Genomic DNA, 16,518 nt, shown 5'->3' with positions numbered 1-16,518 from the left:
AAAGAAGAGGAGAAGAGAGGGAAAAAGAGAGAATGAGAGAAAGGAACATATCAGCCAGTGAGCCAAAAAGAGGGAAAGAAAAGCAAATGAAAAGTGACACTTTAATTCAGAGTGCTTCTTCTGCCTGAGTTATTATGAGATGTTTGTAAGCTGGCTTGTTCATGCATCTCCCCTGGCCTTGTGCCTGGCTCCCTCTCACTGAGGAGACCTGTGGCGCTAACCTGTCTTTATCTGAGCGGCACAGCAGGGGACAGCACTCTGCCACCATCCTCTGCTTTGATCCACCCACTTCCTCGATAGCTGCCTCACTGCCACCCCTCCCTCCCTCCACCACCGTTCATATGTTTCCCTGTATCCTGTAGCTCCTTTCATATGCCCAAAGTCCTCCATACTCCTTCCACTCTTAATTGCAATTGCTCTGATCTGCAAGGCGAAGGCTTGCATTGGCTTCACAGAAACACTTCTGAACACTGCAGTGTGCTCATGCTGCAAATGAAGATAACTACTGAGAGGAGAGAGAAACAGAAAAAAATACATTAAAGTACAGTGAACATGTAAGAGGTGCACACAGAAATAAAGAAATATCAAAGAAAAGATAAAGCCAGAATGAGAGGCCTATAGAAACAAACACTAGGAGAAAAAAATGGGTCTGAAACTGTAATGGTTTGACATTCTGGCTGGGCAAAGCTTGTTGTTTAAAGACTGACCAGGGTATGTGGTTTCAACTGTAGAACAACCATGAGGGCTGTTTTGGGCTAGGGCAGCAGCTAGGGAGAAGGCAGATAAAGGAGACAGACAGATAAAGACGGCAGACAAATGGAGGATGGGAATTATAGGCGGACGCAGATACATGGGCTAAAACGTACCTGATATACCAGACAGGTACAACTTGGCAGGCAAACAGGCAAGAGAGGAGGAGTGGGGGGGGAAGGGGTTCAAATGTAGCAAATTCAACCAGGCAGAGCAATGTGCACACACACGTACAGAAACACAAGTACAACCATACAGACAAGATACACTGTATGAATACACAAAGGGGGTGTGATGAGAAATGTAACTGTAAAGAAGAAAGAGGAGAAGGACCCAGAGCAAAGTCAAAGTGAGTATAATTGAGAGAGAGGAAGAGAACGAGAGACAGAGACACACAGAGATGGCAGCGGGGGGGATGGGGGGGTGGAGGTCGGACACGGTGGGCGGGTAGTAAGTTGGAGTGCCGACATGTCTCCAGAGGTTGTAATATATAGCATTGTTTCAATCTCTCAACAGCAACTACAGCCCTCCTTTATCATATCCTTCCACAGTCTGAGGACAGAGAGATACTTCTGTCCTTCGGAGTCAAATCGACATTCAAGGTGACATAATGTGCTCATTTTTTTGACATTATTGCCACAAATCTGGATGGTTATCTGTGGTTGGATGTGCTCTCTGTCCCCTTTCTCTTTTGAAATCTCAAGGTTACTAATGGTAAAGGATGGATACATGATGGCAGCGTCAAACATGTTTCTATGTTTGTCTTGCACAGCTCCCCTCTCCCTGAGAGGTTCGAGACCAGTGGCTGATTTATCTGATGCATGCGTCATTAATCCTGCAACCATGCATGCCTCTGCTGAATAATTGATCTTTGCGCTGCTGTAACTAAACCCGTCAAAACAATGACACCCCACCCGTTTCTCCATCCCTACACTTCCTGTTTACCTCTCTCCTCACCACCGCCTTCCCATACTTTAAGTTGTTCTTAAGAATCAATCAAGTACAGTCTTCTCAAAGTTTACTGCCCAGTAGAACTGGGGAAGGAAAGGGCTAATTTAATAATCACCACAGTTAGGTGTGTGACACCAGTGTTCAACCACTAGGGGGAGTTTTCCTCTGACTTACTGAAGTACAGTATATACAGTAGGGATTCAAACAGGGTAGTTGTAGATGTAGTTGACAGAGTACTCTGAAAATGCCAACACCTCCACTCTGGAGTCCTAGCAGCCAAGTGAACTGGGGCTGAGAGCATCAGTGACCTCACAAAGTGATCAGCTCTCAGCTCTCTGTCTAGACCTCAACAAGCAGCTGCTTGGTCTGGAGCAGAAGGGGTACAATGACCCTTAATTTATGTACACACCCCTCCCCTTTCTCCCTCCTTCTGCCTGTCTCTTTGACTTGTTTTTGCATACTGCATTTAAAGTAATAAATACAGTATCTCCTTGAATGCCACAGTGCTATAAATCAGAGAAAAATAGACCTGTCATCTTAGTAAACATGGGACTAGTTATCATTAAAAACAAAAGGGTTCTGGGGGAGGCCTAGCCATGCATACGGATGAGGACGGGGCCAATCTACCAATCTCCTTGGCTTGCCCTAAGCTTCTGGCATTCACTGAAGGTACACATATGCACACGCACAAACACATGCCTAAGCAAACAAAAGAAGGGCTGCTTCATTTTCTTATTTTATGATGTCTACTGTTATCTTTGTTGCTCATACAGAGCTGTTCCAGAGGCTATTTTAAATGTTTTTCTTTTGCTCAAAACTGAAAGCAGAAGTGTGTTTACTGATGTCAGTAAGGTTACCAAAAGAAAAAGCAAAAGAGCTGTTGTATCACAATCGACACAACAGAATGCATTTACTTTTGAAAGGTAAAAAGAGCATTGTGTCTTTGGCTTAGCAAAGTACAACACAAGGAACAGTTACGCAGGGGAACTGGACCCCAAAGACAAAGAAAATGTTGATTTCCTCAGACCTCAAGGCCCAGAACACGGCTTCACAAATAACAGTTTGATTATGATATTTATACTGTATAATGACTTCTTATGACAAATTGAGTACAATCACGGAGTCATTCAATCATAACATGTTGGTCGAAATGACATTACTAAGATTTAGGTCAGTGCCTGGAAAATGAGCTCCGGACTCGATTGCAGAGACGACATTGTTCAATGTCACGACGGTGCCATGAAAATTTAGCATCATTTGTTATGTAGTGCCATCAATATTTACGAAGGCCAATCCATCGCCAAGTAAGCCGTATGTCAACCTTTATGCCAGCTTTATGACACATGGATTGCACAGAATGTCACAGAATGTCATTTCTATGTTCTAAGGTGCCAGAGCACATGTGATGGATACACACACTAAAGTGAGAGAAAATCATTCTTTAACACTTTTGCAGAGTGGAGTCGATACCCTTCATGTTAATCAGGTGCCAGTGTTTCTGTGCCCCTCTGTAGGCTGGCAGGCGGACGACTCCCAGCAATGATTTGCATACAAAGCTGCATATCCTCCTTCCGTTGGAGGGGCCCCTTTGGTGTAACCAAGTGGAGGCTCCTGATGGCATTCTGCCCTCTCCCTACCTAAACAAGCTTGGGTTGGCGTTCCTCTCGTCTCTGTGTGCATGCTCCCCTTGTTTTTCCAAAGGAAGCACAGACAGACAGTGGAGCAAGATATAGTGGTCAGCGGGAAAGAGAATGAAAAAGAGGGAGAGGACCACGGAGCCCGCTCTTTAGTCAGGAGACTTGGACTACCATTTACCAAGCTGCTGATTTCACAATCCATGATGAAACACTGCGGCCAGAATTTTAGATAATTCCTGCTCTAGCTCATGATGACAGTAATGGAGCTGGAAGTTACTCTAAAGGTGCCATAGTTTGAGACGAATTGCTAGAGCCCATTAGCTCCTTGAAAAAAGGTGTATCCCTAAGTGATACTTGATGACAATGAAGATGGCCATACATCTGTGTATACTATACCTACAAACAGGCCTCCAGCACTAGTTGTGCTACACAGTAATAGGCTTTGGTGAGAGCTGTAAAGTGCTGCCGCTGCATTTTTAGAGTGAGCAGATTTGCAGTGCTATGGTATTTGTAGGAAGAAATCTGGGAGGAGGTAGAAAAAAATCTGCGCAAAGTGTCGCAAGTGTTCTTTAAGTCTAACACAGGTTGTTATCTGTCAGGGAAAGCAGAGCGAAACACACTATAGACACACAGAGACTTAATTAAAGTCGCTTTCCCATCTGATGAACATGGCTGAGCTGTGTTGTCTGTCTCCGCCTTCTGATAAATTAATTCTGCTGCCAGATATGAGCCCATGGAGCAGTACGTGTCAGCCTCTGTCTGCAGCTGCCATCCTTCAAATGCATGTGGTCACAGAGGGGTCCAGCATGTCTGCTGTGGGATACATGAGGACTGACATGTTCCAAAGGCTCCTCAGCCTCCCAACTTCTCTCTTCCTCAAGAGGCTCCAAAGCTCCTGCCCTGTCTTATTATGTGGCCAAAATGTTTGGAGACCTCTCTGTGTCAGCTAACTTAATGGCTCTCAGTGAACGCCTACCACAACAGTTTATTTCCATTTGTGTGGATGGCCCCCCCGATCCACAGAATTCCTTTCCTCTTGTGCTGGATTCTTTTTGAATAGCTCAAAAACAAGAGAGGGAAGGGGGTGGCTTTTACCATCCAGAGGGTGTCCACGCTAATGCACGACTCAAATGTCACTCGATTTTCAACTGACCGGCGTAAATACAATACTTAGTTTGTCTATGTGTATATTCAATTTGTGCTCACTGCTGAAGGTAAAATTTAATTTAGTATGAAGATTTACACAACCAGATGACAGCGGGGTGTCAGGAAGCACTAGTGAGAATTACCATCCAACCGTACAGATTATTAAAAGCCTGTGCAAAGATCTGCAGGATGTCAAACAAAGAGCCAGACAATACAACAAAAACTAAACAATCAACTTCTTGAAAAGGCTTAAATGACATTTAATATATTTACTGGCAAACATAAACATAAATTGACACTGGGAGGCTGAGGGGGGTGAATACAATACAGTCTCTGCTTGCTATTACTGGCATAAGCAATGGCAGCATGCACTAGATTGGAGGGGTATATTGAATTTCATGTTCTTTGAAATGGAGTCTGAAATGTGAGATTTGTCTTTGGCCCCTGAATAGTTCTCATTCCCTTTCATTTAGAGACTGGCACATTCAGTTAACTAATGTGCAGTATATGGCAATGCAACACTATTATCCCATCCTCTCAACTGCCTGTCAAAAGGCTGGAACATCGGATGTGATTGGGAGATGTGTTTTTTTTTCCTTGTTTCTGTTTCACATCAGAAACATACCTGCTGGGAAGATTTTTTGTCTATAAATTTCCCCTATCTGTTGCCGAAATGCTATTCATCTCATTATGGTTGATTGGGATCCTCATTACGTTAGAGAGCACGCAAGCGTGTGTGCATGTGTGTTTTCATGCATGTAAATAAAGACAAGAGATAATGAGCATAGAGAAAGGAGCAAAAGAGAGAAACAGAGAGAGGCAGAGTGGGAGAGAGAATGAGGGAGGGAGGAGTGTGTTAATGAGTGTGAGATGTGCTGAGGTCGCCGTGTTTGTTCTGTAATAGTGTGTTGCCGCAGAGCACTGCCACCTCAGGTGGGTGATTAGCAGTAATTATATAATTACACAAAATGTGATAATAAACAGCACAGAGGGAATCAGTTCCATCATCTACTTTGCTACATCCCATATATACAGTACACATATACTCATTTTCTCATGTACAAACAAGTAAATATAAGAATACAGTTCTCACTTTTGGACAAATGCATAGCCAGTCTATTCACGCTTAGTCCTGCCCCAACACAGAGAAAGAGAGAGAGAGACAAAAAAACCCATTTGTACCCAGATAATTCCAACCTGATACAAAAAGTAATGGAACACTCACACTTGTCCTCAGCTCGCACCTGTGAGTAAAAACCGATTTGCTCCCTGACACACAGTAACGGCCAATAAAACAAGTGCTGACTCGCTTCCAAAGGCAGCCGAGGGGAGCGGGGGGACAAATGAACACAAACTGGGAGTAAAAAGCTGCTCCCAGGAGGATTTGGCTTTTTCTGTAGTCCTCATGCTGCTTCCTGCTTGAGTGAGAAACACTATCTGAAAAAGTCCACAACTGTCCATCACATCTCTGGACCCACTGAAAATAGAAACAAGTATAAATGCAAACAAACAAAAAAGGAATCAATTGTCTGATGCATCCCTCAACACTACTGGGAAGCACCTGAAGGGGCCTTATCCACTATGATAATACCACTCACTATGAGTAAAAGTACAACGTGTACGTGTGTGTGTGTGTGCATGAATGAATGTTTGTGTCTGCTGGCATGTCAGCGTGCCCTTGAGCAGGACTACATGAGTTTACTGTACATGTGGTGAGTGGCCAAAAAGACAGACAGAGGCTCAAGAAATGAATGAGCCATCCAGATGATTTAGGGGTGGAATGACACTCACAGTGAGGGTTCGAGTAGAGAACAACAGGCAAAATGCAGGGAAAGTAAAGAGTGTGGAGGAAGGAAAAAGCAGTGTCAGGATCCAGAGGAAGAATAGAGGACAGGGAGTGAGAAAACAGCATGGGGTGGAAGCAGGGGATAATTACTGCTAATAAAGCCTAATGGAATTCAGGCCTCACGTCAGGTGCAAGATGATCTGATTACTGCTGGGCGGCTAGGGGAAATTGGGAACTGATCCGTTAATCCCGCTACCCCCTTTGTCTCTCATTTGGTGTGGGAATGTGTGTGTGTGTGTGTATGCTGGAGTATGCAAAGTTCGTTTAACTCAGTCTGATCCACACAGCTAGTGCAGTAATTGAAATATTTCACATTCATAGTTTCAGTGTATATATTTCAATATAAAACTATAGAACTCTGCAGTGTAACTGCAAATCATGTTAGGATTCATATTAGATTTTGCCTTATTATTGGTGTGTGTGTGTGTGTGTGCTGCTCACTTATCAAGCTTGTGAGTCACAGGGTGTGTTCTTTGACAGTCACTCGCTGTGACCTGTGGTGCCCCCGATTCACAGCAGAGTCTGTTGTGCTCTCTGTCGTATTTAAGTTCAAGTACTGTAGTGTACATCTGTGCATGTTTATGTTCATGCCATTTGAACTTTTCAACTGCCTGTCCCTCCCCAGGCCTCCTGCTGATGACCGCTGACCTTGGCTGAATATCACAGTCTGGTGACACAGAGGTCAATGGAAAATGCTGCTGTTCCACATTAAAGTGTGGCGCTCTGTTTGTTGTATGTCAATTAGTGTCTGAGTGAGGGAGAGAATGAGAAAAATATAAACAGATGGGGAAAAAAGCACTTCTTCAGTGTGAGCGATACTGCATGTAGTTTGATATAATTGGGTCTTATATATATAGTATATATGGCAGGCACCCCTGCAGAGTGAAGATGTGTGTGAGACAGGACACCCATCAGGAATCTGTGTTGGCATCTCTAAAAGTTGATGAGCTGGAAGATATGAATGTTTTAGAAAGCACATACACATCACACACACACACACACACACACACACACCTCGATGACTGTGTGTGTACACGTGCAGATGTGAGGGAGAGCGTCTTGTAATGTGAGTGCATACACTCGAAACAGTCTTTTGCTCATCTGCAGGAGATCATCTCCAGTCTGCTGTGACTTCTGTGTTTCCTGCTTTCATCTAGCTTCAGCCGGGCTGCTGCAGAAAAACTGTTTCACCATAGTGAGCTGAGAAAGAATCAGGCATCATTAGCCTGGCTGGAGATGCCTTTCTCAGCCTTCCTCTATCTCTCCATAGCACCTGCTTTGTCTCCAGATGAGATCAGGAAGGTGGGGCAGTGGAGGGCAAAGGAAGGGTGCAGCACAGGCACCTGCTCAAAGCAGGAAAAGATGCAGATGTGGGTGTAGAAGAGAAATGGAAAAGAGGAAGGCTGTGCACGGAAGATACCAGCACATGCCTTAAACCTGGCTTGAGGCACTTGTTATCATGGTTTGATTTCTTGCTATGCTGCTCCACAAAGTCAGCTCATTGTAATGGCTGTTGGGTGTGAACATGGATGTAGCAGCTGCAAGTCAAAGAGATTATCCATTTGAAAAAGGGAAGATGCTTATTTTCAAGTGCTGGGCTTTTAGCATATTAATAAAAATGAACATTCAAGGCAACAGGGAAATGATATCAATCTAATCCCTGAGGAAAAAAATCTGCTTCCTACATTTTAAAAATATATCCAAAGTGTAGTGAGACTGAAAAACCATGGTGCATGTAAAGTCATGGCCTCCCCAGTGTGATATGCCTGCCACAACCATAAATCACAGCACTTTGAACAGCACTGACAATAAAAGAAGACATATAACAAAGCCTTTTCCTTACTTACTATTGTTACCTTTCAGCACCACAAGCATTTTTCACCACCACCAGGAAGATGAAAGGCTCATATGAATCCTTATGATTAACATAATAGCATATTGACCTTGTGTTGTGGGAGAAAATTCCCTTCTCACCAGACAGCATACATGAGAACGGTCCTTTCTCTGCTGTTCTTTATTTTAACAGGAATATGTTGCCACTTCGCATGATCTACAGTATACAATAAGCTGGGTAATAATACCATTTAGCAGTGCCACAGTCATTCTTACTTAAATCGGTTTTGAATTGTAACAGTCACTGACCTTTTCTGAGAGATGTTGTAATTTTTCCCACAGCAGTCTGTTCTACTAGTAGGATGTGAAGTCCCTATACAACTGATCAGGGTCCGGTTACTTGTATCATGTAAGGCCTTTACAGGTTCTGTAGCGTGTAAAAAGGCTTTTATTGCAGGCCAATCTGAGGGTTTGTTGTGTTTTTACAGAGTATCCTCTCCGCTTGTTGTGTGAGGTAGGGATAACATATTGGATGTTTATTGGACTTGGAGTCATTGCTCAGGCCAGAGCGCTGCTATAAAGCAGCCCTCTATAGCTGGTCAGTAGAGGCAGTCAACTGAGCTGCTAGGCTGCTCAGGCCAGATGCCGCTGGGCTGCTAAAAGAACTTTTGTCCCTGAATCCCCATTATCACCAGGTCGTCCTGGAAAGGTCTATAAGTCGTGCACACGGAGGAGATGTCTGCTTTGTATACTGTACTGCAATGTGTGACCTCTACCAGTATGTTCCGTTTTCTCAGAGAATGCTTATAACACATGCTACACAACCATACTGTATGTGTATCAGGCATTAACTAGCTCACAAAAGAATACTGGCTGTTTGCCAGATCCAAATACCACAGCACCCTGCTGCAACAGACTGAACTGTGGGATCCTCCCCCTCATTTATTTTAGCCTCTTTAATTTTTAAAGGGAAACCAATGCATTGGCTAGAAGGACTTTTCTAAAGCAACATGAGACACTCCCAAATACGATCATGTACACATGTCACGTCGAGACCAGAGAGGTGAGAAGCTTAGGTGCTGAGGATCTGATGGATGCAGACAGCCCCCTTCCCATTGATCTCTTCCACCAGACCACTTAGCACCTCTGCTAAGCTGAGGTCCACGGTGTGTGTCTGTCAGCTCCTAGAGCACCAGCTTTACCCTGGCACGCCTGGCAGGAGGATCATGAAAGACAAACTATCAGCCTGCATTTGGGCAGTGTCTGAGACACATTTAGGGAATTGTGGCAGTATTATGGAACTGAGAGGAACCAACCCTATCTTTATTGCTCTTTAATCAGAGCAGAGCAGGCTGGGTGAAGATCAATGATCTCTGAGTGTTATCATTGACAGGGGCCTACAGCTCCCAATCAAGGGCCCCTCTCCCACCTAATGTTAAATTTAATGAGCCAATTAGTCCACAGTGGCGTGGCCAGCATCTTAAACTGTTGTTTACTCTGCATTCATTATTAATATCTCATAGTTAGGTATGAATAAAATTAAAAGGAGCAGCGAGACCATTAGCTCCCCATGGTGGATGCTTATTAAGATAGGATGCTTTGTTATCTGAGCATGGGGTGGGGTGGTAATTGTTGGTGGTGAGCAGGATATGCTGGTTCAGTAGTAAGAGTGGCTTGATTTATACAACCTTGGAGATGTTGTTGCATGCATGTATGAGAGATGGAGTGGTGTGGTTCGCTCTAATGCCTGAGAGAGGAACAGCCTGCATCTAGTGGTGTCAGATGCTGCTTTAGCTCCCTCATAAACATTCTGTTTTTACCCTTCACTCCGTACCATCTCTTCTCTCTTCTTCCCTCCCTCGCTCCCACTTTAACAGACACCTCTGGGAGGGGGTATGCAAATTAGGTTTTATCTCCCCTTTCTGTCATTCCATCTATCCTGTTTATTGTTTTGTCTCTTTGTGTTGTTTTCTTTTCCTTTTTCATTCTGCTACTTTTTATATCATGCAGAATGAGAGAGAGAGCGAGGGAAAAAACTAGAGGTCAGAGTTAGATGTCGAGGGGAAAAAACCACTGATCATTCAGTAAAACTGGAGGTGTGTCAAAATTAAACTCCTCCAACTATCATTGTCAGCACATCCACAAGGATGAATGTAGATGCATGTGGACTGGGACCAAAGTCCGCTGGGAGATTTATTATTATTATTATTATTTTTTTGGCTGGTACTCATGATGGAGATAGAGCGAGATTGTCTAAATGTGGAGGCTGGAGAAGAAAAAATGAATCAAAAAAATCAATAAAACATTAAAATCGCTTCAGTCAACAGCGCGAGACCAAGCTGCATCCAGCAGATTCTTTACCACAAAGGTTCTCTGCTGCATCTCTTGATGGGGCCAAGTCCAAATATTTATCAGGCAAAGCTGGGTACGCACCTCAAAGGATGTCATTTGGTGGAGCAAAGACAATGTTCAAAATGAACTGAAAGAGACATATTAGGAACAATTTTTGGAAATGAAGTAGAGCTTTCTGGCCAGAGGCATGGAACTTATGATCAACCAGTGCAATTTATCGTAGGAATCCATGAAATTAAATGATCAGTGAACCGATTTTGAATGCCTCTTACTATCCCCAAGGCAAATGACTTGACAGATATTGGCTGAAAGGAGTAGTCATTAAATTATAACAGAAATTTGCTAAAGGCTATACTACAAAGACTAACAAATGGCAACATTTGTGTTAAAGTCTTCTTCAGCCATCCTGCATTCCCTCATTTGTCTGTTCATCTATGGGCTACTGTCAGAAAGCAACAGGGTAAGCCTTTTGGGTTCCACTGCTCCCTGCCACTGAAGCAGTGCATAATAACTCATTGCCAACATCGTGCTGGAATGCGGCAGCAATTGCTTTCAAGATCCCATTTAAAATAGTCCTGGTGACAAGCCTGCTGCTTTAAATAAGCGCCTCAGCCTGTCTGGAGAGGCTCCTTAATCCCAGTGGTGAGAGACACTCCAACAGGAAGATGCTGGGGTGAAAAAAAAATCCTCCACCAGAGAGACTGGAACAATTTACAGCAGGTGACTGGGGGAAGCAGGATTCACCAGCAGGGTGAGATAGAGACAGGAATACAGAGTGCATGGGGGTGTGTGGAGAGGTGGGAAAGGGAATATACATGGAATGGAAATGAGACAGCTTACCTACAAACACCTCAGTGCCCGTACCCACGCTGCCTAAAATACATCCTTTAGGGGCACTTCAGCACAGATTTACATTTTAAAAATGGAGCTGCTCAAAACTGGAAAAAAATACTGAAAATACCAGCACAGAGAAATAAAAATATACAAATCCAGGAGGCAGCATCAAGGCCCAAATATATACAGTCACTGATCAGTTTCTGTTTCTGGACACTTGTGCTCTCACGCTTCCATGTCTCTGCCAAGATGTCATGTGTGGTGTGTGTGGTGTGCTCAGTTGCAGCCGGGTGACAAGGTGGCTCCGATATCTTCCTTCTGAACCCCGTGCCACCCACCCACAACCACTATCACCACCACACAAACACACGTAGTGCTTCCATCACTTCTAGGAGACATTGCATCGACTTACAGTCATTTCCTGGACACTGACCCTAACCTTAAACCAACCAAGTTGTTTTGGGGACTTGTTTTTTGTTCCCATAAGGATGTGGCATCTCCACACTGTGACTATGTAAACAGATTTACATACAACATGGGCACTACCAGGTCACACACACACACACACACACACACATACACACACTCCTCTGAGAACAATGTGTCCAGTACACAGAGTGAACATTGTCGCTTGTCCTCACTCAGTTTTTTTGCTTCCCCGCTCTCAGGGTTCCCTGTCCCACCCTCTCATTCCTTTCCCACTCCCAGCCTTCGTTCCCTTTCTCCCCAGCTCTTCTCCCTCTCTTTCTGCCACCCTATCACTTCTGTCCTCCTTCCCTCTTCTCCTCATGCTCCTACCCTCACTGCCTCTATACCTGAGGCGCTTGTTCTTTTATAGCAAATTGAACCTTTCACTCTGAAAGAAATAATTACTCTCTGGAGAGAAAGGGGACTGCCGTGGAATGCTGATATGACACACAATGTCACCTTGCCACTCATGAGCTGCCTGCACACACAGCTTATAGCGAGGGGGAGGAGGATGGTAGGGAGGGAGAGAGCAGGTCAGGGAGCGGGAAGGGTGAGGAGGGTTACAGAATAAAAGTAACAGAAAAGCAAAAGAAAGAGAAAAGGCATGGGTGAGAGAAAGAGGGAATGAGAGGAAACTGTGCCTGCATGGGCAAAAGAAAACAGGAGGTGAAGGGAGTGAGACCAAAAGAAGACAGGAAAGGTATAGCAGAGAATAAACCACGGGAAACGGGGAACAGAGTCACCACAGATATAATAGGGATGAAAATGAGAGGAGACTGATTGAGACTGTATGCACTATGTGGAACTGTAAAGCAAAAGTGAAAAAAGAGGACAAGAGAGGATTCATGGTACGAAGGAGATAAGAGAGGTTACAGGGCGAAAGTGGACGAGAGAGCAAGGTGGTGTTTTGGGGTCAGAATCAGAGAACAGGAGTGAGAGATAAAGGGTGTGACGGCAAGAGCAGGAGCCCTTACTGGGGTCAAACCAAGGATGGATCCATCTTCATCCACTGGCATTTGTGAGCTGGGGGAACAGTAGCAAAGAGAACTGTGAGCCGGATCACTGCCATTTCCACTTATTACCCATCATGCCTTTCAGCAGAGCAGCCATGCGGTCATGCTCTGGTCCCTGGGAAGCTAAACGGCCCTCTGTGGGCTGAAGGGCAGAGGGGACAGACTGGGAGAATGAGAGGAAAGGACAGGGGGAGGGTTTGAGACCCTGTAATACTGACAGAGGCTCTCAGACTAATCCCATAGCTGGATCCAGACTTACTGTGAGTAAGTCCAAGCTGGATCAACTGCCAGTGTCATATTATCAATAGATACTGTACATACAACTTTTAAAAAGTAAAAATCAGGCACTAATATAAACACTGATTCCTTACATGGCTTCATATTTGTCAAACAGCAGAACACTTCACCAACTTGGAGCAACATCCTTCTTCACATCAGGTAGGTAGGTAGGACTTTACTGATCCCACAAATGAGGAAATTCCTGTGTTCCAGTGACACTGTGTGGATATAGTTGCTATGTGAACATGGAAAGATGTTCGGTAGGTGTGTTATTAGATACATGGAAATACCAGTCTCGGCTAATATACAGAAACACCGAGCTCTATTTTAAGTATTGTATACTGCTATTGTTATTACTATGTAATTACATATTATAATTACTATAGCACTGAACCATTTTCTTAAGCCACCAAACAGTTAATCCTTTGTATCTTTATCTGGAGTTATGGTCATCAAAAACGTATAAAATATAGCATATTTTACGAGGGAAAGAACAAAACATAGGCGCATGTATAATGTATACACCTATATGCACGTCTGATAACACCTAACCTCAACCACCCTCTGCTGTAGCTTCTGAAATGAGGGTTATTTTTAATATCTGCACGGGTGCCTTCTGAATAATGGGCAAATATTACTCAAGGTCACAACTCATTTGTCAGGCTGTGAGTTGGAGGAATGGCCCAGTGCACTAAAGCTAACATTCAGCTTTTATTCCACTGATAAAACCCACAACAACTTTACGAGTACATGCAGTTAAAAAATGGAAGAAAAACAGGCACTATAAGACAGAGGTATGTGGCAGAGAGTGATGGGCAGCATAGCATGTGAGAAAATCATTTGCAACGAAGGCGAGACGAGGAACAGAGCTTATGCCCATCAGCTTATTGCCTAGTGATGTTGTAACAAAATGCCAAAGGTGGCAGGAAGGAGTAGCTCTGAGGATAAATCATGTTGCCTCTGCCTCCATGACAGCTTTAGTCACAGTGACGTCCACAAAGGGGCTGCGGTGATCAAACAGGGGCTGTGATGACTTCATCCACATGTCACACACACACACACAGTACTACAAACACGCCGTGTCTCTCTGGGTAGGCATTATTTGATCCTGGGAGATGGGCTCCTGACAGGCCATAACATGAAAACTAGCCTCATATCTAAGGCAGTGAATGACAAGACAGCTTGCAAAGTCTATCTATAATACATAGAATAGTAAAACATTTACAGAGGACACCACCACCATGTCGTGCTTCACAGTTATATTATTAGATCATAGGGGTTTGCAGTTTACCGTCATACAACTGTAAACTATAACGGTGCTCTGCCACTGTGTACTTGCAGCCCCACAACCCCTGGTCTTAGGTTATTAAAACCTACAGCCCCCAGCATGCATCTCCAGCTAAGATGCTTCCAACCCTGGCCAAAGACTTTTATCTTCCTCCCCAGCACAGGCATGGCACCTTCGTGATGCTTTCAATTTTCTGCCCTGTGCTTCTGTGTTTTATGGGCCTGTGCAAAGGTTCCAGACTGACTGGCTGGGCTGACCTGAGCTCCCTGCCTGTTGGTGGATGTGCTGTGGTTGGGGTGACATCAAGGCCACTGGCCAATCAGGGAGAGGGCCGTGCGGCATCATCAGTCAACCACAGAACACCAGACACCCCACCCACAGACACCCAGGAAGACATCATGTTCCACACATGCTGGCAACACATGCACTGCCCTCAAATACAAAGAGTAATCATAGCACACAGCACCAGGCTGGGGTGACAGTTGCTTTAGTCCAGAATATTATGGCTCTTTATAAGGCCCATTTGTTGCTTTGAACCAAAAGCAGATTTTCACTGGCACAAAGGCTCGGAGCCAGTCTTTGTTTTTGTTCCAGTTCCTGTGAAAATGTGTTATGCAAAGCTGAAAGAGAATTGAATTTCCATTCTAAATTCAAAACCTCTGAGTACCTGTACAGATAGATGGATGGAATAACAACTGCTATAGAGTCAGAGCATCTAGGTCTTCTTCTGTGTTAAACAGCTAATGTTAAACACCAGGAAAAGGCCACACCTTCCTCTCTGAATGTCCGGTCTTCTTCCATTCATACATTAATTAAGCTCCATCTTCCATTTGCTCTAAATGGCTATTTATTGCATCAGTGACCCAGATAAGATTTATTATATCATCTGAGCACATTAAATTTCTTTGAAAAAAAACTTTATTAGTACGTGTTGTTAGTTTTATTGGAGATATGAAATGGGGTTGGGATAACCAAATAAATAACAGGTGTTCCTTCCTGTGAGCATCCATCATTCAGTGAGCACACACTTCCCACAGACCTCTACCTCCCATGGCTGCATTTGCTTTTGCTGCCTCTTGGCACTGCACGGATCCAAATTAAATCAGCACTTGGACTGAAACTCTCTGGACTTGGCTTTTTGTTCAGGTGCAAATACAAGGTTGATGGGGAGGTAATTCAATAAGAAGAATTTAAAGCAACTGTTAGACAGATGATGGCCCAGTCCCATACTGAAAGAGCAGCTGTCCCCCAGGTCCTTTAGGTGTCTCCCTCCCTGGTGTGTGATTGGGTTTAGCTCATGTATTTGTATCCGCTCATAGTGGGCTGAGAGGGCAGGTGCAGGTCCCTGTAAAATCCTTCCTCATACCCCGGGCCTCTCGCACTATTAAATCTAAATCCCATGTGGGGTATGAAGCAAGGATAGAAGAACCTCGCTCTCCTGAAAGGCTTGAATAGTAAGCAGAGGTTTTCCCTGTGTAGGGGAATATGGTGTGATGCATTACACCTCTCTACCCAGCACCCATAGCCCACCGCTTAGCTGATCTTTGAAAGATATTGCTTATAAAAGAGATGACTCCAGGCGACGGCCAAGTTCTGTAGTTTTATTACACATTGGGGCTACCATGGCCTGTCTTTGGAGAGATAAGGTTGTACCCTTTTCATTTTGTATCCTCTGGCCGATATTTTAAGCTGGCTTGTTAAGGGCAGGCGAGCTGAGAGCTGGAACAGAGTTTGATGCATGGCTTTACAACAGGAGCCGGGCCCATAATGCTCAAAGGCCGATCATTACTGACCTTAATAGCCCAGTCTGCATCTGGGCTTGATTGATCGTGCCTAGCAGGTTGTGAAATGTGCCATCTGGAAGGAAGGAAGGTGAGATGGGCAAGCTGAGACGAGGGAGCGGGCAGGCAACACCAGCCGAGCGTGGAAGAAGGGAGGAGAAGAAGAGAGCAAGAGGAGAGGGGAGAAAAAACAGAAACCTAGATGATCTTGTGCAGAAATTGATGGCCATAGTGGGATGCTGTAGAAACTTAACTGCACTAAGAGGCCCACCAAGCACCATAAACACTGTCCCTGACATAAACAACAACACTTAGCCAGACTAGGTGTATACAATATTCA

At 44.3% G+C, this 16,518-nt stretch overlaps 1 protein-coding gene across 10 annotated transcripts in view; it reads right to left on the bottom strand.

Annotated features, from left to right (window-relative positions):
* The window catches only part of camta1a (calmodulin binding transcription activator 1a), a 278,069-nt gene that overhangs the window by 65,382 nt on the left and 196,169 nt on the right, over nucleotides 1-16,518 (bottom strand). For 7 of the 10 annotated variants that reach the window (XM_020611826.1, XM_020611827.1, XM_020611829.1 and 4 more), the window contains one exon: nucleotides 16,191-16,283. The exons of the other annotated variants lie outside the window; for them this stretch is intronic. In XM_020611826.1, coding sequence (XP_020467482.1) covers nucleotides 16,191-16,283 — 93 coding nt within the window. The remainder of the gene's footprint in view (nucleotides 1-16,190; nucleotides 16,284-16,518) is intronic. 10 annotated transcript variants of the gene reach the window in all.

The sequence above is a fragment of the Monopterus albus genome, unplaced genomic scaffold (genome assembly GCF_001952655.1).
Source record: "Monopterus albus unplaced genomic scaffold, M_albus_1.0 scaffold118.1, whole genome shotgun sequence".
Lineage (NCBI taxonomy): Eukaryota > Metazoa > Chordata > Actinopteri > Synbranchiformes > Synbranchidae > Monopterus > Monopterus albus.
Note: the sequence above shows the minus strand (reverse complement) of the source record. Positions and strands in the feature narration are given on the sequence as shown.